The sequence below is a fragment of the Balearica regulorum genome, chromosome 5, assembly GCF_011004875.1.
Source record: "Balearica regulorum gibbericeps isolate bBalReg1 chromosome 5, bBalReg1.pri, whole genome shotgun sequence".
Lineage (NCBI taxonomy): Eukaryota > Metazoa > Chordata > Aves > Gruiformes > Gruidae > Balearica > Balearica regulorum.
In genome coordinates this window covers 19700325-19722578 of record NC_046188.1, presented here as the reverse complement: position 1 = coordinate 19722578, position 22254 = coordinate 19700325, and the positions used below count along the sequence as shown (strand labels likewise).

At 39.5% G+C, this 22254-nt stretch overlaps 1 protein-coding gene across 5 annotated transcripts in view; it reads right to left on the bottom strand.

Annotated features, from left to right (window-relative positions):
- Positions 1–22254, bottom strand: part of FOXN3 (forkhead box N3) — a 213632-nt gene that overhangs the window by 8592 nt on the left and 182786 nt on the right. For 3 of the 5 annotated variants that reach the window (XM_075753727.1, XM_075753726.1, XM_075753728.1), the window contains exons 5-6: positions 20482–20547; positions 9303–9411 (exon numbers count right to left, since the gene is read on the bottom strand). In XM_075753727.1, coding sequence (XP_075609842.1) covers positions 9303–9411; positions 20482–20547 — 175 coding nt within the window. The remainder of the gene's footprint in view (positions 1–9302; positions 9412–20481; positions 20548–22254) is intronic. The other 2 variants (XM_075753729.1, XM_075753730.1) reach the window with 2 other exon arrangements.

Here is a 22254-nt window from a genome sequence, read left to right as displayed (position 1 = left end):
ATATTTCTTAAGAGGAACGGCACAGTGGCAAGTCCAGACTATTATGGCTCTTCTCCTTAAAAAATGGGAAAGTGCTTTAGGTTTCAGGGAAAGGACCTCAAGTCTGGTTTCTTTATAGAAGAAACAGCAGAGTGTTATCCATTTCTGAAAGGTAAGGCTGAAAGGTGGAAAATATGAGTGGTATGTAATTCCACAATTCCTATTCGTCTAAATGCTCATGCCTGTAGAGCTTGCTGAAATAAGGAACAGGCTTTTGAGAACCAGTGACAGGACAATGCTAGAAGGTAGCAAATTAATCAGTCATTCCAAATGTTCTTATTTACAGTTTTTTCAAAGAAATGTATATAATAGAAGACCCAGTTATTAGCAAAGAAAGCCTCTTGCCAACCTCTTTTGCTCAACAAAATTATTTTCCCCTAGATTTTTGAGTAGCTTTATGATCCATAAATTATATACAGAACCCAGAAGGAATACACAAAGCTCCTTCAATTATTAATAACTAAATGCAATGTCATTCATGATTGTGCAGCAAGCCAGCTGCATTTACTCTGTGATGGTTTGCCACTGCAGGGGTTGTCATTAGAGGATGCCAAATGCTTAAAAGAAGAAATCATCCATACTAAACTGGTTGTAAGGTGAATTTATAACCAACTCCTTAAGATCAGTCATTACGAGGAAGCATGGGATGCATTTTAAGTGACAGATTCTTCATTTTTCGGGTAAATTTACATTTAAAGATGTCAAAAATTATCATAAATTAGCATAAAATTAAAGTTACTTGATTTTACTAGGCAGCTAATAGTCAGAGCAATGTGGCTCAATAAAAATCACATGCTACTAATTTTCCATTAAAAAATAGCAATAAATTCTTTCTCCAAGGAAACAAACACAGGACAGAATAGGCGGGAATCAAATGAGATTCCTACTGACTAGGTTGTTAGTGAACAAGGCTTCTAACAGATGGGATTTAAATCAAGGTGCCCATTTTCATGTTATTAGATCTACTCCTGTTTGTTAGCTTGTACTGAGAGACTCTCAGTCTAAGGGAAAGCTACAGTTCCACGGAGCAGAGCAATCATGTGCCAAAAAGCTATCCCTGATTTGCCCCACTCTTGAGTGTCTAGTGTTTGCTTTTACATAAAGGGGCTATAATTTGGATTCAAAAGCTCTGCCCATGGGACTTAAATCCTTTCAAAAACCCCATAAAACTAGAACGAAAGGCCTGGGGATTACAGAAGCAATGTCCTGGGGGAAGGCGTACTACTATGGGGTTAACACCCCACAGGGAGTGACTGCAAATAGGGATGATGACAAAGAAAACCAGAAGACCACAGAAAGGTGAAAAAAAGAAATCGGTTAAAAAAAAAAAACCAACGGAGGAAAAGAAATACCAATACACTTCTGAAGAAAGGTAGAACTGGTCAGGAAATGGATAGCATTTCTATCTCAGAAAAATCTTTGGTTTTCACTTACATTTTGAAAGATTTCCAACCAGTTCTGCTTGGGGAAATAAAAAAGGAAGAGAAAGCAGGTCAAGGAGAGAATTAGCAAAGGATATCCACAGAAATGAAAATGAGTTATACAGGCAGAGTGTTTAAGGATATTCACAACACAAAAATCATGTACCCTGAAAGAAAATTAATCTGATTTGTAACTTTACACAGAATAGCTCAAACATAAGATAGGAAGAATTACTTATAATTGATATTAGTAGATTAATGAGTTGAATAAACTAGCATCTAAACCATTCATATTCCACACGTGCTTCTGAGACATTCTAAAGCTTTATATTGCTTTTATACGGTCACATACTCGCTAAGAAATATATCTGTGATCTACTTAGTTCAATCTAGATCATCAGTGGGCAGAACTCCCCTGGGTTTCATGGGATAGATTTTGCCCAGCTGAATCTATTTTTGCTCAGAGTTCTGGTTGTAACTCTGACTTTGTTACTGAAACAATAATAGATTTCTAAAGCAAGCCCTTGCTCTGATGTTTGGATTATTTTTAAATTACAGAGGCGAAGAAATGGTATTTAAGAATTCTGTGCTTACTGTAACACTGAGGGGAAATTTATTTTTCCCCCATTTTTTTGTTTAGAAGTTTATTTCAAAATTTCCAGAAACTGATGTATTGTCACATGTTTTAAAGCAGTGGCTTGCCCTTTCAGGTAAGTCCATGGGACAGTCTCTAGAGCTTTTCATCCTACTGACATGGACTATTTTATTTGCTTGAGGGATCTTAACCATAGAGTTATATAGATGAAAGTACCATGCAGAGATTCTTCTTAAAATATTTCAATTTGGCTGTAGCACAAAGACACAACCCTCAAGCACTGCAGAATTAAGCCTGGACTTTTGAAAGCCCAACTCCATTCCTGTTGTTAATGGATAGGAGTTCTGATTCTGTCTGCAAAATGGCAAAAAGTTTTGCTGAAAAATACTTACTGTATTCCACACCAGAGACAGGTATATTCCTTTGATGAACAAACCAAATCTATGTGGAGTTTAAATATCACCTCATCTATCTCTGATCCTTCTGGATGACAGCTATTGTATACCCACAGGTAACATTTTTGGTATGTAATTGGAAAGACCCAGTTAAAAGATACAAAGAAAGCAGCACAGGTAAGTTGGGTTTGTGGATTTTGACAGGTTCCACGTTTGCTAATTTTAACACTTTTTTACTATACAGGTAACACAATTTCAAAGGGAAATTCAGGACAGTTGGAAGTTTTAGCTACAGGAACAGTTACTTAAACCCACTACATACCAGCAGAGAGGAAGATGAGCAAGCATATGAAAAGTAAGTGGTGCTCACTTGCTGTATGATGAGATTCTATCAGAGTTTATTGAGTTAAAAGTCAACAACAAGAAGCTGGTCACACTATTGATAGAAGCTCTTACAAAGGTATTTCACAGCGTAATTGTATGCAAAGGACCACAGTAAATGAGTCATGAACTGCCAGCAGAAAGAGTACTTAGTATCAACAGCAGATCTGAAGTTAAGACAAATGCAGCCCTCTGCATTTTGCAAAAAAGAATAATCAAGCCAGACAGAATTTTTGTCCTTTAGTTACTAAAGGATTCCTTCAGCTCCCAAGGATAACTCATCCTGCCTGTTACAGGTGGGAAGGGAATGCAATGCAAAAAGGATGACTTGGGGTTTGTTAAGCTGATCATGCCAGTAATAAGAAAGAACATTAAGAATATACAATTAAGAATTTATAAAAGGAAGTACCTACCAGTTCTTTTACCTAAGCAAAAATAAGCATTCACAGATAATGTAACAATATAATTTTACTTATGCTTTGGCATCTATGCTGCACATGTTACTTATGTTTGGTTTATTTAATCACTGCTTGAATGGCTGCTTCAAAGGAGGAAAAAATAAGCAAAAAAAAAGCCAGTATGAGAAATATAGTCACCATAATGAAAGCCGGGCCTGAGGAATAATCTAGTAATTGCCTTATAAATTTAAAGTGAAAATAACCATAAATAACAATCTTCCATCTTCAAATAAAGTTAGGCACAAAACTCATTCTTGTCACACCCCAGTGATCAGGAACTGCACAAGGAACTGTGGCATTAATAGCAGAAGAAGAATTGATATTTTAAAATCTACTCATGATGAAGTAGGTAAGGTTTGATCATGTTGCATTTCGGGGTGTTTTGTTGGTTTTTTAATGTATTTTATTTTCAAAATAAAGCAAGAACAGTAGCTCTGCCAGTATGGATACACTTACTTTCCTTAGGAAGAGGGAACATTTTGTCTTGGAAACTTGAATGGAAAATTTTTTCACTTAGGGAAATTCTCTGGGAAGCTTGTGTTTGCGGTTTCTAGATAATTGTGAAATTCCTTGAGAAGCTACAAATGTTTGGTGAGAAAGGAGAATTGAAAAAAAGGAGAAAACCCCAAGTAATTTCCCATTATTTTTATTTTTAACCTGCAACAATTTGAAAAACCAAAGTATTTCTAACAAACACTACCAAAAGTAATTTAACCTATTACCTAGGCGTAAGTGGCATATAAAGAAGTTTTGCCTAAGTTTTCAATTAGCCTGAAACAATAGCTTGGATTCATTCTGGGGAAATATGAGCTAAAAAGGCAGTTAAGCAATGAAGTCTACACCATCCTCCATCCTGACATTTCTGATGCATCGACAAAGAAAGAGAATGGCAAATCCAGCCAACACATCTTTACCGGGACTGGCTCTGCTTAGCTATTCCCAAATCCTAATGGTTTTACCCGCCCCTGAAGGTTTCCCACCAAGGTGTCTGTGAACTCTTCTTCCCTCTTTTTCACCTCCATCTCAGGTGCATTTGCTGGCTTACAGGATGGGGTTTTCAATTGGCCTGCCCATCAGAACAGACTACTGAGCAGGCCACTAATCCCCAGGACTAGCAGCACCTTAATCTGGCCAAAAAAATGGGGAAGCATAGCCTACACAGTACAAAATGCAATGAAGACCGGAGCTTCACTGGGAGCCCATGTGAATGCTGTTCAGCAACCTCTGCAGCGGTGAACACTTGGGACAGAGGAAAAGAAAAAAAGACCTAACACATAAAAATTACCACGGATATTTTGTAAAGCATCTTTTGCTGAACAATCTGGACCAAATTCCAAGGCCTATGCCACCAAGCTGGTGAGGTTCTCTGCAGAGTGGAATTCCATCAACCTCACCTCAGTGGATATGCCCACACCAGGCAGACGAGGCTGAGGCTCAGTAGGTGTACTGCACTACAGCAGGACGTGGATGCATACACAAACCACTCGTGCGCTGCAGATAACTGAAGAAAATTACATACATCACAGTGGAGGCTGTCTGCTGAATGTACTGAAACTGGAGCTCAAACAGCTCTAATATTATCTCTGCTTCCAAGCTTGTGTTCTTCCAAAGGGCTGGTGTAACAGGTAACACCTTATTCAGGTGGAAGGTGATTATATACGATAGAGCTCCTTGCAGCTTGCCAAGATGCATGTTGGTAGATGCACCAGCCACTTTGATAGAGACTATACTTAAGTGGACACAGAATTCCTCCTAAGTAAACAAGTAAAAGGTATTTTCCAATAGATGTACATAGTAACAGCAAGAGCTCACCTTCAAAGCACAACCAACTCCTTGCTGCATGTAAGGCATTACTGGCTTTGCTTGCTTTCATTTAATATATTTGTAAGTCAGTATTTTCTTTTCTACATATCCAGACTATCACTGCATTTGCTTTTAGATTCTCTCAGGTAACTGTATGGGGATATGGTCTGCCAAAAATATATATGATGAATCTCATGTTAGAGACATGCTACACGCTGTGCAGCTTTGAAGCGTTATTTTCCCCTGCTGTCTTTGGGTGGGTCTTAGACTTGTCAGCCACAACATGGAAAATATGGATGGTAAACAAGCTAAAAGTGGTGTGAATAAAGTAAATAAAAAGCTACTGTCAAAACACATCCAATTACGCTCTGCTGTGGAGATTTAACACCAGAGGATGATTCTCAAAGTAAAAATAGTGTGGGATGCCTTTTCCATTTGTAGATTAGTTTGGAACGAAAGGCCTATTTGTGCAATTTAAGCCAAATGCACTACAACATAACGATGCTCTCCTCAATTGCTAGTCTTTATTTGTGGCAAGTGGTGGATTTGTCATTTTTCTTAAATACTTTTCAGTAGGGTTTTTTAATCCAAACTACTTAATTCAATGTACTTTATTGTATATATAAAAAATAATTACATGTAATAACATGGGAACAGCAACACATCAATGCCTTGTGCAGGAACAAAATACGCTAATATGTTCAGTCACACTGTTAAAGAAGAATAGCACAGTAAACTTTCCAACTGATGGGAGCTAACACATCAGAAATCACAGATTTCAGCATCGTAGACCAATGCTATGGTTTTGGCCTCCTTTCTGAATAACAGCAAAAACACTCCACCTAATTACAACTGTAAATTTAACCCAAGACCAAACTGTTTTGACACTAACGGCAGTCTGCAGAACAGGACAACATACTGCAAGATATTCCCACACAGTTTGGGGCACAACAAAGCCAAAGACCATTAAGATATTGAGGAAGTAAACACAAAATGAAATGAACAGCTCAGCAAGAAGTGCCAGCAGAAGACCAGCACCTTACAGAAGAACCCATTAATTCCTACATATGGTAACTAAAGAAAACCAGTTAAAAGGTTTAGAAAATACTAGAGGTCCTCTATATGAATGATGAAAACCACCTTTTTTAGGTAGCTTTAGGCCTTTCATTAGAGCACCAAAGGAACTCTTCTCAAGAAAATATACATTTGAGTATATTCTTTCTTCCTGGAAAGAAGCTGTCTGGCTTCTCAATATATAGGCAGAGGCACATCATTTCTGCAGATAACAAGAGACTGTACCACCTCCCATGGCTGCCCAGCAGACCTCACTCCTGGTGAAAGCTGGAAGGGGAAAACAACCTTCTTGCACCTGAACAGGTCTAAAAACCTCCCCTGCAGCCTGACCGGAGCATCTCCCCCTATGCAGGAATGACAGCTTCATGTGAGCAGTACTCCTACTCTTAACTGCATCAGAGGGTGACTGCATGGATGCTGAGGTAAATTGCCCCTGCTGCACATGGTAAGCAGAAGGTATTGTCATGAGATGCCATGAAAGCTCAACACAACAGGTCCTATTTAGCCCCGTGAATCTGAGGAGAGGGGTAAGCACCAAGAAACAGGGCATCATTTTTACAGTAACTAATAACAGAAGCAGCCAGTTTTGAGAGGACCAGATGATGTTCTAAGAGGCATCGTGCATCCAGACTGACCTTCTTCCTAAAGAAATTCTGAATCTTAATATCCCCAAGAAAAACAAGACAAAACTGTCTGCTGAACTTGCTGTATTGCAGAGAGTCCCCTAACTTCTGAAAGTTTCAAGGCCTCTTCCCTCCACCTCCCGCCCCCTTTTCAAGAATTAAAAGAAGGGATATTGCAGGAGCCCTTAAATATGAGCAGACATCATGCAGACCAGGAATATATTCATAGCAAGCTATTTCTAATACTGCCTAAGGCTGGATAAGAGAACAAAAAGAATTAGAAATGTCTGCATTAACTAATTATAAAGGCTTTTCTCTGAGACAGAGCAAAAAGAACATAACCAAGGGAGGGGTAAAATCCCCAATTTCCCAAATCTACATTAGCAGGTAGCTGGTAAAGATCCTGTTCTACCTCCTGGGAAAAAACATGAGAAGTAGTCCTCAGAAAATACGTAAAATTTAACTATATACAGCCTTAAAGCATAGCAATTTGAAGATGTCTACACAGAAGGAAGTTTTCAAGTGGCCTGGAAGGAAAACCAGTTCTATCTCCTCCTTAAGTCAATCCTAATTATGAAACAGGATCTAAGCAGGAAATGGAGATAAACTCAAGAGAGAATATTCAGACCACTATGTCCTCCATTTAGTTTGGACACCTCATAAAAATGACATATAATCAATGATCCAGCAGTCCCACAGCTCTGCAACCCCACTGGAGCAGAATACAAGTCCTGGCTAAAGTCAGCGGCAAAGCTATTGAGGACGACTGACCTCCACTGCTAGCAAGGCCAGACTGTGGTAAAGCAAGTCGGAGAGGAACTCTGCAGACTTCTGGAGGATGACCCTCAGGGTTGCATACCTTCAGCGTAGCAAATGTGAAAAACAGCCGAAACAGTTGCCCATCAAAAAATATAGATTTTATTCCAATTAGCGTCCTCCCCTCGATGCATTTTAAGCATCAAGAGTATATGAATGTCGTAAGTTCTCTCTCTCTCTCCACTTACTGGATGGAAATACTGCATCCAAATGGCTAGACACTGATTCTGAAAAGGGATTAAAAAAAGAAAGAGCAAATGGAAAAAAAATCCCACGTAAATAATAATGGAATAAGTAGCTATCGAGATACTTTATTATTTCACTGCCTTGCAGCCATTTACTGAGATCAGAGGGTGTAATTGGAACAGCCCAGCAAAGCGGGGTCAGCGCTAATTATGAAACCCCACCCGGAACACCCAACTGCCTGAGCTGAAATAGCTTTTGCAGATACTGAGAGTTCTGAAAGAGAAGGGCACTGGCAGCACACCTGACCAAATTCATCTCTGTTGTGACTGACTGAAAATGGAGCTACACCTGAGGCAAACTGTTCTTCCACCAATAAACCATCACAGCTTTAAGTAAAGCAAAGCACTGAACCACAGTTCTTAGTGCCATCACTAGATGTCTCTTACTGCCCTCCTTTCTGAAAAAAGTTGACTATCTTCAAACAACAATTTACCCTTGAATGTTTCGGTATAACCTTGAAATAGAAACTGTAGTGAAAGAAACTACCTCACAAAGACCTAAGTTAATAACAAAATGACAGCCGTATGTTTAGATATCCTTCAGAATTTGCTTTAATATTATTGATATTCTTCTCACTGGTATTTAATCCAGGAAAAGGTCTTTAGGAAAAGGGAGGGAGGGAAGAGCAGACAAAAGCATTTGCACTTAGAAAAACAGGTCACTGTAGGAGGTTCTTACCATAAACTGCCTGCAATTTGCTAGTGAAAATAAAACTGCTAAACCAGTGTTGTGGTTTAGCCTGGCTGGCAGCTAAAACAACCACACAGCCTTATGCTCACTCCCCACCCTGCAGTGGGATAGGGGAAAGAATTGAAAAGAAAAAGGTAAAATTCGTGGGTTGAGATAAAGACAGTTTCATAGGACAGAAAATGAAGATAGTAACAACAATAACAATGATAAAAGAATATACAAAACAAGTGATGCCCAGCAAAATTGCTCTCCACCCAGAGCCGATGCTCAGCTAGATCCTGAGCTGCGCCACCTCCCAGTCAATTCCCCAGTTATATACTGAGCATGACGTCATATGGTATGGAATATCCCTTTGGCCAGTTTGGGTCAGCTGTCCTGACTCTGTCCCCTCCAGCTTCTTGGGCACCCCTCACCTTCTTGTTAGCAGGCCAGTATGAGAAGCTGAGAAGTCCTTGACTGCTTGGCAACAACTAAAAAATTAGTGTGTTATATCACCATTATTCTCCTCCTAAATCCAAAACACAGCACCATACCAGCTGCTAGGAAGAAAATTAACTCTATCCCAGCTGAAACCAGGACACCAGTGTGCAACAAACAGATATGCCATGATATATGCAAAGAATTTCAGATGGCATAGTTTTATTTCATTTAGTACCTCAGCAAGCAGCAAAGTATCTGTCGACCAGAGCTTACATATACTTTTACATTCTCTGCAAAATACCCATTTATTCCATAAAGATCCTGCAACGAGCCACTCTTACCTTACTGCAACAGCCATGCTTCCAATAGGGTTGATTGGCAATGGCCTGGCTCCAGGAAATATTCCTCTACTCAGAACTCGAGCTCCATTTTGTATCACTCCTGGAGGAACTAAAAAAAAAAGAAAAAAAGAAAAAAAGAAATTTTTTTCTTTTAAAGGATAAGTTAGAAAAATGTAAGAGCAAAATGTGGAACTTAAGCTTTTCAATGAATTGAGAAAACATTAGAGAGGCTCGTGTAGTACACTGCTTACCTTGAACATCTCAGCCTCAACTCTTGTGAATGCCATGCTATTCCCCATGCTGTTTTCATGGCAAAAAAATTAACAGCAACCAATGACAACATGGCTTGTGGAAGCCACTGCCTGACCCAGTTGCTGTAGAACTTTCCTTGTACAACTGAATCACTTTTGTTTCGTAATCACCGTTCTGCTGGGAATGCACGTGCTTAGAGTCAGAACCAGCTATAAGCATAGATGTAACTATTTTGTTGACAATAAGAAACAATGACCCTTTACAGATAAATGGAATATAAGCACTTCACTGCAAGAACATAGCTTTTTTATCATCCCAGCTTACTTTCTGAGCAGCATCTGTTGGCCTCTGTCTCCTGCAAAATAAAATACTTGCTACATATGTGGATTTACCAGGAAAGCAAGGAGTAGAGTCAAAAATGGCATTAGCTCCATACCTTTAATTAGCCCCTCTCCCTTGCCACTGATGGCCTCTGTCAGCCAGCCTGACAACAGTCACGTGCCTCCAGCAGCACATGGCCAGGTCACAGCTGAGCATCCCCCATCCAACACCGCGCGTTGATGCTACTGACACCGACTGCGTAGGTACTGGCTGCTACAGGCCTTTTAACTTGGTTCCATATCAAAAACTGGGCTGGCAATATTTTAACCTACAACCAAGTACTACTTCTCTATCCAGGCATGTTTCTCTGTGCTGCTCAGCCTCAGGCAGACAAGCCCCTAACTGAAGGAACAGCAGAGGAAGCACTACCAAGGCACCACCAAAGAAGTCTGTCCTTAGCAGGTCCTCAGCATTTTCCTCCTCTGCGGTGGGATGCACGACTAGTGAACACAATTCTTATCCTAGACACTTACCAGGGACTTAGGCATAATGCCATTTGTTTGCACAGCTATTATAACCCTTCAGGATGGAACAGTAACAGCCTCAACCCCAACTTGCTTCTTTAACATCCAAAGCTATCCAGTTCACTCACTTATTCTTTATTATAAGTCATTGTTCATACCGTAACTTCCCCTGATGGGGAATGGCCAAAAAGAGAATTATGATCACTACTCTGGATGTATCATTTTTAAATATATGGATATTATATAAATGCAATTAAGATAAATATAAACCATATCACTTTATATACACCTACAGAATTTTATTTTTAAACAAATTACAGGGACACCAGAAAAATCATTCAGCCTAAGAATCAACACATACACTTTACAGGCCCAACTTCAAACACTCAGAGCTGAAAATATTAGTATATTCCAAGGTAGAGAAATATAGGCTCAGAAGTACGTTATTTCTAAGCTGCTGAGGTACATTTCAACTTGCTATCAACACCAAGCCAGATCCACACCTCCCTTCCTGCTATCCTGATGCTCACCTTGCTTCACTCTGGACCACACAGATTAGTTCTGGGAAAATAACCTTCTTTCTCCTGCTGGTGAGAGCACATCACCCCGCTAATCAAATCCTGTCACCGCATTATACCCACCCTTGCTTTTGAGCACCTCTGAAGAATAGGTCATTTATATTTAGGTGTTTAAGTACAGCCTCAAATGGCTAAAATTACAGAACCTACTTTATAACAACTAGGGTCAGCTTTCAATGACCAAAATAATTTAAAAATTGCTTTTTGCTATTTATACTTCACTACTTTGTGCACTTTTTCCTCTAGCACTAGGTTATGAGAAATCGATCCAATCTGTTTTACTCAGGGGACACTATCAGGCTTTCAGTGCTCCGGTGTTTGGGTTTGTAGATACTGTAGAGGGATGTTATCTTGCTAAAAACTCCAAAATATGAATTTCTTATTATATCTCTTTCAACAGCATGACCTTAAGATGGCCAAAATAAGAGTGTCATGAAAGAAAAGCAGTCTGCTCAAGGATATGGCTAACCTAAAATGCCCAGTTAACAGGTAAATTCAATGTCACAGATAAACCTGCTAAATATCAAAAGATCAATAAAAAGACATCATTTCCAATGGGCATGGTTTTTCCAACAGGCTTTCAAGAGGGACAGATTTTGTACTGCACTATACAGTACAGTTTCTCTACGTTTACAAAGTCCTGTTAAAAGATGAACCAGAAGTTTTGACCAAGAAAGATCTGGGGATTTTCTCTTTACTCTGATACAAACCATAAGAGTTTTATATCAAAATGAAACATTTATGCTTACACACAGAGCCACGTGTTAGTTGGCTATGGATGTTGCCTAAATATATATTCCTGTAAAACTTCAAAGCAAACACACTGAAAGTTCTACTGCAAAAAGAGAGCAACAGGCTCCTTGATGCCCAAACTCTTCTTTCCATGGTTACCTAACTATCCTGCTCTGTTGGCAGAGTTAGCTGATGCTTATCCCTTCTCCTCTCCTACCCTCTCTTTCTGCTTTACTGACAACTCCCATTGCTTCTTTTAAAAATCTAGTTCACTTTCCCATCACTTCTCTAAAAATATTTTCTCAAGTCTTTCCTTCTTCACCTTCTCCAAGTTCCCTTTTTACCTGCACTCCCATATATATAAAATACACTGCCAAGTCTCATAGCTTAGAGAGACACACCACACACACAGACACACTGTCTTCATCTTCCCTTCAAGAAATAACAACTGTTTAAAAAAAAAAAGAGAAGTTTGCTGTCCTCTGAAAATATCCCCAAAGAGACAACTTGGTACCTACTCTGCCTAGGAAATTCACTTCCATTATGCCTGGTTTGTTCAGCATGCCACCACTCACTGCAAGGCTCCAACAGGACTGTTTGTGCCAGAAGAGGCCTTAACTATGATTCTAACTTTCCTCTCAAGTACACCACAGCTCTGTATATTGAAATCACCACTCAGAATTTAATAACTATTTCAGCTTGCAACAGCACTGTTATTGCTACTCATCTTTATTTTTTTCCCCCAAACTCTCTGAATTATGATGCAGCAATACCACTACATCACTAGTTAAGTTATGTAGACAGACAAACAGGAAGGTTGTATGCAGGGGATCAGCTGAAGGAGGACACTGGGTGATGCAGTGTATCCTTTCAGTAAACATCTGGACCCATAATGAAAAAAATACCAAACACCACAACTTGCTGGTAAATTAGTTTCTGCAGCATTCTAAAGCTAAAAAGAAAAGCAGAATCAAAATGAATCAATGGTAGAAGGTATTAATTTGTAGTTATCCACATAACCAATGTGCCACTGTAAGACTGATGTCTATCACTCACACGTCTCTATTTACAACATTTAAAGCATCAATACTCATCCTTCCCAAAATGACAGTAATTATTTAAAAAAAAAAAAAATCTATGTCTATAAACTGCTAATACATTGTCCCTGGTACCCAGACACTTTCCTTGCCTTTGTGCAGGCTGTCTGAAGACGGTTATTTGTTATCCAAGGAACTATTTCCACATGTTGGTACTTTTGAAGGGTTGTGGATTATTTACTGGAAAATATGTGGTCCTTTTATTCCAAAGATACATTTATGCCTTACAAGCTTTAATTATGGTTCAAAACCATACTTTGAGGTGAGGTATTTATATTTTAGATTGAAGATTCAAGGTGTGGAGGTAAGATAATTTACTTTAAGCCATATCATCAATCAGTGCCAGTCTGGACTAACACCTTACAGTCCAGACTCCTCTTTTCTAATGCTTCTTTAACCAACAGTACAGGCAGGTTACATGGTTCCCAATTCCTAGGCAGAAGTGTGAAATGTAATTTACACCTTTTCTGTGCAAGTGCCAAGAGATGTTTATGTCTGAGAAACTCAGCTCAAGAAAACAATGCAAAAAGATCTGTGCATCTCTTTGATAAAGGTTTTCTCTTTCACAAAATGTTCCTAGTGAAACGCAAAGTGTCTAAAACAACAAAATCATTATTCACCTTTCAGCTTTCATCACTGCTATGTTTTCAAGGAGGCACTGAATCTCAGTATGCTCTCAGGAAGCTTAAACCCAGGAAATACTTCCACTGGAGTAGAGTTAAACCGTGTACTGGTTTTAAATCTGCCCTAATCGAATGGGGAAATAGTTTTTGGATCTTGTGCTGCTCTGGTGGAATTCCACAACCTGAGTAGGCTCTGCTGGCATTTCAAGTCTCCGCCAGCTAACAGCAGAGAGAAGCAATGCATCCAGCACCAAAAATCAAGACTGCATCTCTGAAATTCTCCAAGAGGGAAAATAATCTGTCTTCTGTAGCAAACTTTCACATTGCAGTTTAACAGACAATAAAGAGAATGTCATCTAGGAGAACATACCATAATCTGAATCCATCAAAACACTACGTTCAGGTAGTGTTAAAAAGATCCAACAGAACCCCTCAAAAATCCAATGTTGTTTTGTAGCCTGTACCCAGCCTCTGAAGGTGGGAAATAAGTAAAAGGCCACGTGATCACACCACAGCCAGTGCAGGACTGTTTTAATTCAGAGCATGGCCTTGTGTGCACATTAGCTGAGTAGAATATCCCAAACTGTGGACTTCTTTCATCACACCCCTCGACAGGTCGCATCCATCTCTTTCTTGCAAGTGTGTGTGCAGGTGAGGCAAACTTCCCTCACCCATCTGGGCTAACAACTGCATGCAAGATGTTCACAACAACCAAACCTGTGTCAGACTGGGTCCTTCCCTGAAGATTTGATTGTCTAACACACAACACAGCAATTTGGCAAAATTTAAACGGAAAAGATGGAGGAAATACTCAATGGACAGAGTCATCAGACACACTGACACCCCAACAGCTCACTAAATAAGGAAATCAACTTCTTGGTTAAATGTTGGCATGTGGAAGTTAAATGAAATATCAGCACTGACAATGATTTGTAAATCAAGGAAATTAAAAAGGGGTAACAAACATGTTCTTTTTGTCACCTGGGAGACAAGCATACACGTCATTAAACTGTCTTGCTCAAGGTAGACAATATTTAGACTAGTGAGGAAGACTGAATAGTATTTATTGAAAACAAACTTTAAAAAAGCGGAGTATGAAGGTATCCTGTAGGGACAGACTGGTTCTCTGCCTCTTCTGTCACCATGTGGCACATGCATTTATCTCGGGGCTCTCTTCCCTGACCCATGTCTTGTAGCACAGAAGAAATCATTATAGACAAGAGATACCGACTTTCTACTAATATCTGTCAGCTTCAGCTTTTTTCTGCCCATCTCTCTTGCAGGACAGTGTTTAGCAGAACACTTTATCTCAGGCTACAAGAACTGAAAATAGTAAATTGCTAATGATGTATAATTGATGGGACATAGAAGTTGCCAAAAGCAAATGTTATCTGCCAAATGTGTAACTTTATTCACTTCAACTCTCTTATTCCAGGCATAAATTTGATGCCATCTGCCTAACTTCTTCTATTTTATTGCTCAAGGACAATTTTACAGTTCTTAAATCCCACAGTCTGTAGTCCTAACAAACTGCAAATCAAGGATACATCCAACAAGCCATTTAAACAAAAACTTGAGGTGGGGGGAGAGAAATGTATCCTGATAATCCTATCACACTCATATCTTGTCTAAGGACATTTAATAAAAATAATTCGATCTTCCGAATTATTTTTTGTCTAAGTAGAAAACCATGGCTAGCAATTCTTCATTTTGCTGATGCTGGAACTGCTCAACAACAAACTAAACCATGCTGCTATATCAAAATACGAGTAGGGAGAAAGAAGTAGAAAGAATTTCATAAAACCAAGTTTTCTTTCCAGTTCTATTTCCTCACTTTAATGACTTAATACTGAAACACTAAAGTAAAAAAAAAAAATAAATCCTCCTTTATGGAAGTTGAGGATGCCATTCCCCAAAAAATCCCAGCAAATGGAATGGAAAGTTTCAACCCTATGAAAATGTCTTTTCCCAATTTTCATTTTGATACAGAATTGTCAGCAAAAATAGCTTTATGAAATATTTTACTGTCAATGATTTATCATTTTCTGATACAAAGTTAGGCTGGGAGCTGTCTAATAAGTTATAATAAGTGACTTGTCCACAAGCAGTACAAACAGAACATTACAGTTATCAAGTTTCACATACGATAAAAATGTCCCAAGAAAACAGTATGTTCTATTTGATCCTATTTGGAGGATTTCTGTCTGTTATTAAGGCAATTTTGTATCAATTTTTTGTCTTGATTCCTGTAAATATATCTTCCACATATACAATCTACTTGCATTAGCTTAAAAAGCAAATTTCACTAGGTACAATTTTAGAAGTATAGATGTACAGTATTAGTAGATCTCTGTTGGGAATTACTTCTCCTACCAATTTAAAATATATGTATCTATTCTGGATTTTATATGCTTTGAGACAAAGATTAAAAAAGATCTCCACACCAGAGAGACATTGATCTCACCCTCAGAAAGCCTGCTTTTTAGAAGCACCCAGCAAAACTCCATGCTCGTATCTTCCCAAATGTCTTTACCGCAGTGCTTCAGTCTCCTGTAAGGAACCACCCACAAAACCAGTGTTGCGAAGTCTCCTGAAGACCACTGCTTTGCAGCTAACCTGGGTGAGTAGTGGCGAGCAGGACCAAAATCAGAAGATGGATGTTCAGAGCGGAGAAGACTCTCAGTTTCCTGGTTGCTACCAAACCCTTACTGCAAGCACTGTTTATAGCTGTTTGCAGTATTAAACTTCAGCTTGAGCCATGTACTTACATTTGCGTGCAATTCCCAAATTATGCAGCAAAAGGCAAAGGACTACTCATGAATTCAAAGCTATGTATAATATCGCTGAGTCAGGAGCTTCTTGAATTAAATCAAGGTTTCCAGTACAATCACTTTGCCTGCAGCAGTTTCACTAGCAGCAGCAGCAATACACTACACACACTCCCTTCTTACTGGTCCCTCCTGAAGGGCAAATGGTTCCAAGTTCAGAATGACCTCACCGATTAAGAAGGTATTGCTACTTAAAATGCTTACAGTGACTGAATCTCAGGCAATCCAAACACACTGCAAAACCACCAAAACCAATCTCCATTTTATTCATGGCAAAGCACAATGGTTTGGCAAGACTAAACGATGTGCCCAGGGCACTACACTCTTAATAGTTGGGAATGCCACACTGGAGCGACAGCGCTTAACATTTACTTTCAAGACATTGGTAAGAATTGAAGTATTGACAATGTTACATTTGTACAAAAGTAACCCATTGGCTTCATTGAGTTAGTAGCCATGACTTCTACACTGAGCTCTACCATTTGCTCACCATCTCCTTTGTCCTCTCCGTGAATTAGATTCCCATCAGGGAAAACAGGCCCAGAAATTTGATGCAATTTGCCCAAGGTGGCTCAACCAGTACCCAGTCCCCTGCAGGTTCAAATACAGTTTTCAATGCAAGTAATTTTGGAATAGTTATGTGCTGGCTACTAATGAAATCCAAAGTATTTGTGATTTTGATAGCTGCTACTGAAGAAAGCAGGTGTTTCAGTCGCTGGTTTTTTTTAAACATAATCAAACCATTTAACGCTTGATGAAATACAAGGACTTCCATAAACTGAAGAAAATAAAGTATTAAAACTATGTTCTTACATGCCCTTTCTTAGCATATCACAGTATCTTTCATGCTTTACTCTTGGTGCCAGCTGGATTGTATGTTTCAGTAGAGTCTTGCACAGAGCTGGCTACTTTGAACTTCTGCTTTTAGTTATAATCTGGAAGTATTTGGTCTGTGAAAATACTGTAAAGTGTTAATATTTGAGAAATTGATTTCTGATGTCAACACCCCAACTATAATTGCATTATTTCCAACCTTTAGTGATAACGTGAACAATCAATTTCATGAGTCTATAAAACAAATACAAAATAATCCTAGTAACGGTGTTTTACTCTTTTATTCTGCCTTTTTTTTTGCATGAAAACTACAATAGTGTGATTGGGATAAAGGGTAAGCAATGTTTGTGCCAGCTTAGACAACATTTCAAGATTTCATATAAAAGCAAAAGCTGATTTTAGAATTCCTGTGTGGTTGTTAGCAGTGTTTCACACATGGGTATGGAATTTTAAATGGTCATTTAAAACCATAAAGCTAATTAATCAATCTGTTACAAAGCAGGAATCGCTTACTCTGGATTTTCTCATGCCACTGAGATGGGATTCCTTTCTGACAGACTATATTAAAAGAATAAATTTTAATAAGACTTTGAATGATGGCTGCAGCTACCTTCATCCTGAAGATGCTTTTAGCACTCACATTGCCTAGACAAGCACAGATTTTTATCCAGCTTGAAAGGCAGCTTTTAATCCAAGAAGATGCCTTCAGAGTCAAAAGCCAACACATGTAACCATCCCCACAAACACAAATCCAGACTCTCTCACAATCTGGAGGTGTCCACATTTCACAATGATGCTTAAATGTTTGTAGGACAGACGAAGGCCTTAATGGATCAGACTTTTAAACTTTCTGACTTGTCAAGTTGTTATAATTGAAATGATACTGAGGTTCTGCCTCTATCTGACCGCCTTTGTTGTGGAAGTAACTGGCACATTCGGAGTCAGACTCTCAGACCAAAGCGGTGTTTTCAGTCAGGTATTACCACCTGTGGCCAAACTGTAAACTATGTCCCTCCCTCTTCAAATCTGGACTTCAGAAGATGGGGCATTTTGCAGCCCTGATGGCCTGAACACACGTTTGACACCACAGTGTGATACAACAAACAGAACTCTAAATTTTCAAGGGATCAAACAGTACCAGCGTGCTTACTGCCCTGATCATTCATAGCTTGATTTACAGACCACTGTAGTCACTGACACAGCAGAGAATGCACTGGGAGCTTCTATAATGCTCAGTGTTGTGATGAAATTTTTATAGCCCAATTGCCTTTTATTTGAAAGCTAATTTTAAATGCAATTTTTCATGCAATTGTTTCTTAATGTGCAGTAGTAATTAATTTGCTTTAAGTTGCCTGAGATTTTCCTAACATGGTAGATAAGTGAGACCCAACAGCAATTCAGGACAGGCTGATCTACTTCCTCAGGTATCCATTCACACACACAAAAAAGTACTTCTGCTTTGTAATTTAGAGGACCTCTGAGGTTACGATAAAAACTTCTGCCCTTTCCTCCTGGCACAAGCCAATTCTACTCAACATCTGCAAGGATTCATGAACTTCTGAGCAGACCCTGCATTCCATTTTAAAGGCACAGAGGAAGGCCTCGGTACTTGCAGATGTCAAGGAAGGAGCAATGCGAACGAGGAGCCATCTTTCTGCTTTTGTCTCCCTCTCACTTTTGACGTCCTGACACAACAGCCCACTAGGAAGATGACGTGGGGGGAGAGATATGCCAAACTCGTAGAGGGCTAGAATTTCCTTCCTCAGAGCAATCTCTACAAACTAAAATAACGATAAGGCATTTGCCAACCTGCTAACTATGATCTCTATGAAATGACAGTGCCCAAGTCTCCAAATCACTTACACGCACACACCTGCAATGCCGGCAAACATGCGCATGTGATAAAATCTGCAGTGTGTTTATGGATCTATGGATCTCCTCCCTTTCTTGTCTGCAACCTTCTCCTGCTCTCCAGTTCCTCCTGGAGTTCAGATTATTCTGTGTTTTCCCCATCCTTTTCTGTGCACATACTGCTTTCTGTCTCCTTCCCTCTCTCACATACCCTTTTACCCCTGCACTCTCATCCTACCCCAACTTCTTTTCCCCTTTTCTCTACCCCACAAATCTGGCTTCTTTAAATTTCTGATCCTTTGAAGATCTCTCCTTTTATTCTTCCCACTAAGCCCAATGATAACTTCCTCTCCCCGAAAAAAACTTTCCTTTTTCCTACCTACACATAGATGGGATTGCTCGCCCTTTTACTGTGTACAGTCCCTGAAGGCTGTCGAGGAGAGGAGGACAAGGACCACTCTTCTCTCTTTCCAGAACAGGCAGTTTCTCTCCGGAGAGGAGCTTCTCAAGAGGCATTTCTCTGGCAGGGTCACAAAGCAGCCTGACAATAGCCTTCCTTGGCTGCATAGGAAATGCTTTGATGGTAATTGACTCTCTTCCCCAGGCAGAGTATCAAAGTGCGAATCAAGGCTTCCCCTGGAATTTGGATTTGGTTGCCCGAGCTAGAACAATAGTGGTGATGCTAGACAGGCTTGATAATGGCTTCTATTTTAACTTCTGCCTTTATTTTTTTAGAGCTGCCTGTCACTTGGCATTACTACTGTGCTTGCTGACCAGCGATATGTTTGTTTTCTTGTACTCCCTGCTTTTGTGCAGCTGTATTCCTCTACAGATTCCTCTAATACCTTCACTGCAAGCTCTGTGGGGCAGGCTGATTCCTGCCCTGTTTGCAAAGCTCAGTACAGTGGGGGCCGAGGCCCCTTCAGTGCTCTGCTAATTCACAGCATCAAAGCCTCAGCTCTGGTCACAGACAAGGAGGATGGTATTGGCAGGAAATGAGACCTTTCCTTGCTCCCCGGAGCCTGACTACTGCCTTGCATCAGACAGAGCAAAAAAGCAAAAGGGGCAGGATGTGTGCAAGGAAAGAGTTGAAAGAGTGCCCAAGTGAATGGAAAGTATCCAGATGGCTGTGGTAACTCACACGATGGGAGTCAAATCAAAACAAAATGAAAACAAAACCATATGCCATGTACCCTTCGTGCTCTTGCTCTTTCTCTCTCTGCCTTTCTCCTGGCTGTTGCCCCAGGTCTTTCTATCAGTATGGATAATAGTATGTTACTCAATTATGTGTATGTCATGAATAACAATAACCCCTCTTTTACATTAGAGATCATGGATTACTATTATTCATGTAACAAAGAACGTAATATGAACCACAAAATTATACTCATTTAAGGGTCAAGGAAGTGTAAGGGTCTACAAGGGAAGTTATAGTTCTTCATTAAATCCTTCTTTTTATCTGGTACGCTGTATACTTATAAAAGAGAATATTAACTTTACATGTCTATGTTGCTATATGCTATAGAAATATCTACTCACAACCTGCTTGTATCTCAGGGGGAGTATTCAAAAGCATCATGGCAGTGGCAGCATCAATGTCAGGATCTGGAAAAATCAACCAATAAATACATTATTTACAACTGGGCTAATCTTCTTGCCCCCGTTGCTAAACTATAGGTTCAACCAAATCTCTGCAGTGTAAAGGTCTAAGAGTTCATTATTCAGAGGGCTTGTTGATCAGACATTGAATTTACCCCCAAACTTGCATGTGATCCCATTGCTACTATTAAGTAGAGTGCAGTGATGAATGTCACCAAACCATAATCGTGTGTGCATGATATCTTCGCTGTTAGCCTCATGAATTCACTATTTAATTCTGTGTATTTAGATTTCTGAGTATTTAGATTTCATTACAAAGGATCTGTGAAAGCAGGTGCGACATCACAATTTAGAATCAACACACAGGGATGAGCAGACAGCAGAGTGGGAAAGCGTAAGGAACACCTACACCTGAGCAAGTACAGAAGATGACACTCGGTCATTTCGATTTCTTGATAAGGATTTCAGAGATGTTTGAGAAAGTGTTGGAAGCCAAACCGCTACAATTAAGGGGGAAAAAAAAAGAAACTAGCATTTCATTGAAGCACCAACTTATTTGCATCCTCATCCATTGTCACTTTAATATAAGCAAAAATCATCAGCCGGCTGCTGTTATTCTTAAATTGGTTTCTGAATCCATCACGAACAGTCAGTTGACAGATGGTAAGTTATAGAGACAGAACAAAATATGATCCTTTTATATCTATATTCACTGGCTTCACACACAGCAGCTCGGCTGCTATGGAAATGTAGGTAGCTATGACAACAGTAAACAACCCCAGAACAGCCACTGAATAAGCTGAAAAGAACATCTGCCCCAGCAAAGCGTCCCAGCTGCCCTGGGGCACAACTTGCTAATCGTGCAGTGATGCCGTATGACAGAGAAAGCCGCCCATGCCATGTCCAAATAAATGAAGTGTGCAATCGAAGCAGACATAAAAACGCACACCCTGGCCGACTGCTGCCTCTGTGCTGCTAAACTGAATGACTAATGAGTATACGTGTGTTGTTTGGGTTTTCTTTTTTTTTGTCAGCTTGTCAGTATTTATACTAAATTACATACCAAAAAATTCAATTTACTGCTAATAGCTTCATGGCACTTTATTTTGGCTATTATGTCAGAAAATTACTTTTCGCTGTTAAGAATATATGTATATTGTACCTTTATATATTTCATACCTATTTCCAGTAACGTTATGTGGTATAACGTCCTGCAATTTATTAACAATATAAATGACGTAGAGAAGATTTCAGTATCTGCTTAAGCAAAACAGAAATTTGCTTGACTGATTACAAAAAAAGGGATTTTTTATTAGTTTTAAGTATGTACTATTTTTCTGTCAATAACTGGAAACACACTTCTAATGGCTACTCTATTATTTAATTGCTGAAACAGTAAACAGAGCAACAGTGTCACGGGTGTAAAACTAAAGTTGAAGCAGCAGCAGACTAAATTATTATAAAAGGTGCCCATGTTCTGGAAGGCAGGTGCTTGTCTGGACAGGTCAGCATATCCTTTTCCAAAAGTCACCAGCAGGCTACCAAGAAAAGCAGCTCTACCAACTAATGTTCATCTTCAGGTCTGAAGATACATCAAAAGCAGTATTCCTGAGGCAAGCATCTGCGCTGAAAGTGCCATGTCCAAGCAGCTTCACTCCTGAACACGTGCCATGGTGCAGGTCTGGGTCCACGTACAACACAGCCCCCACACAT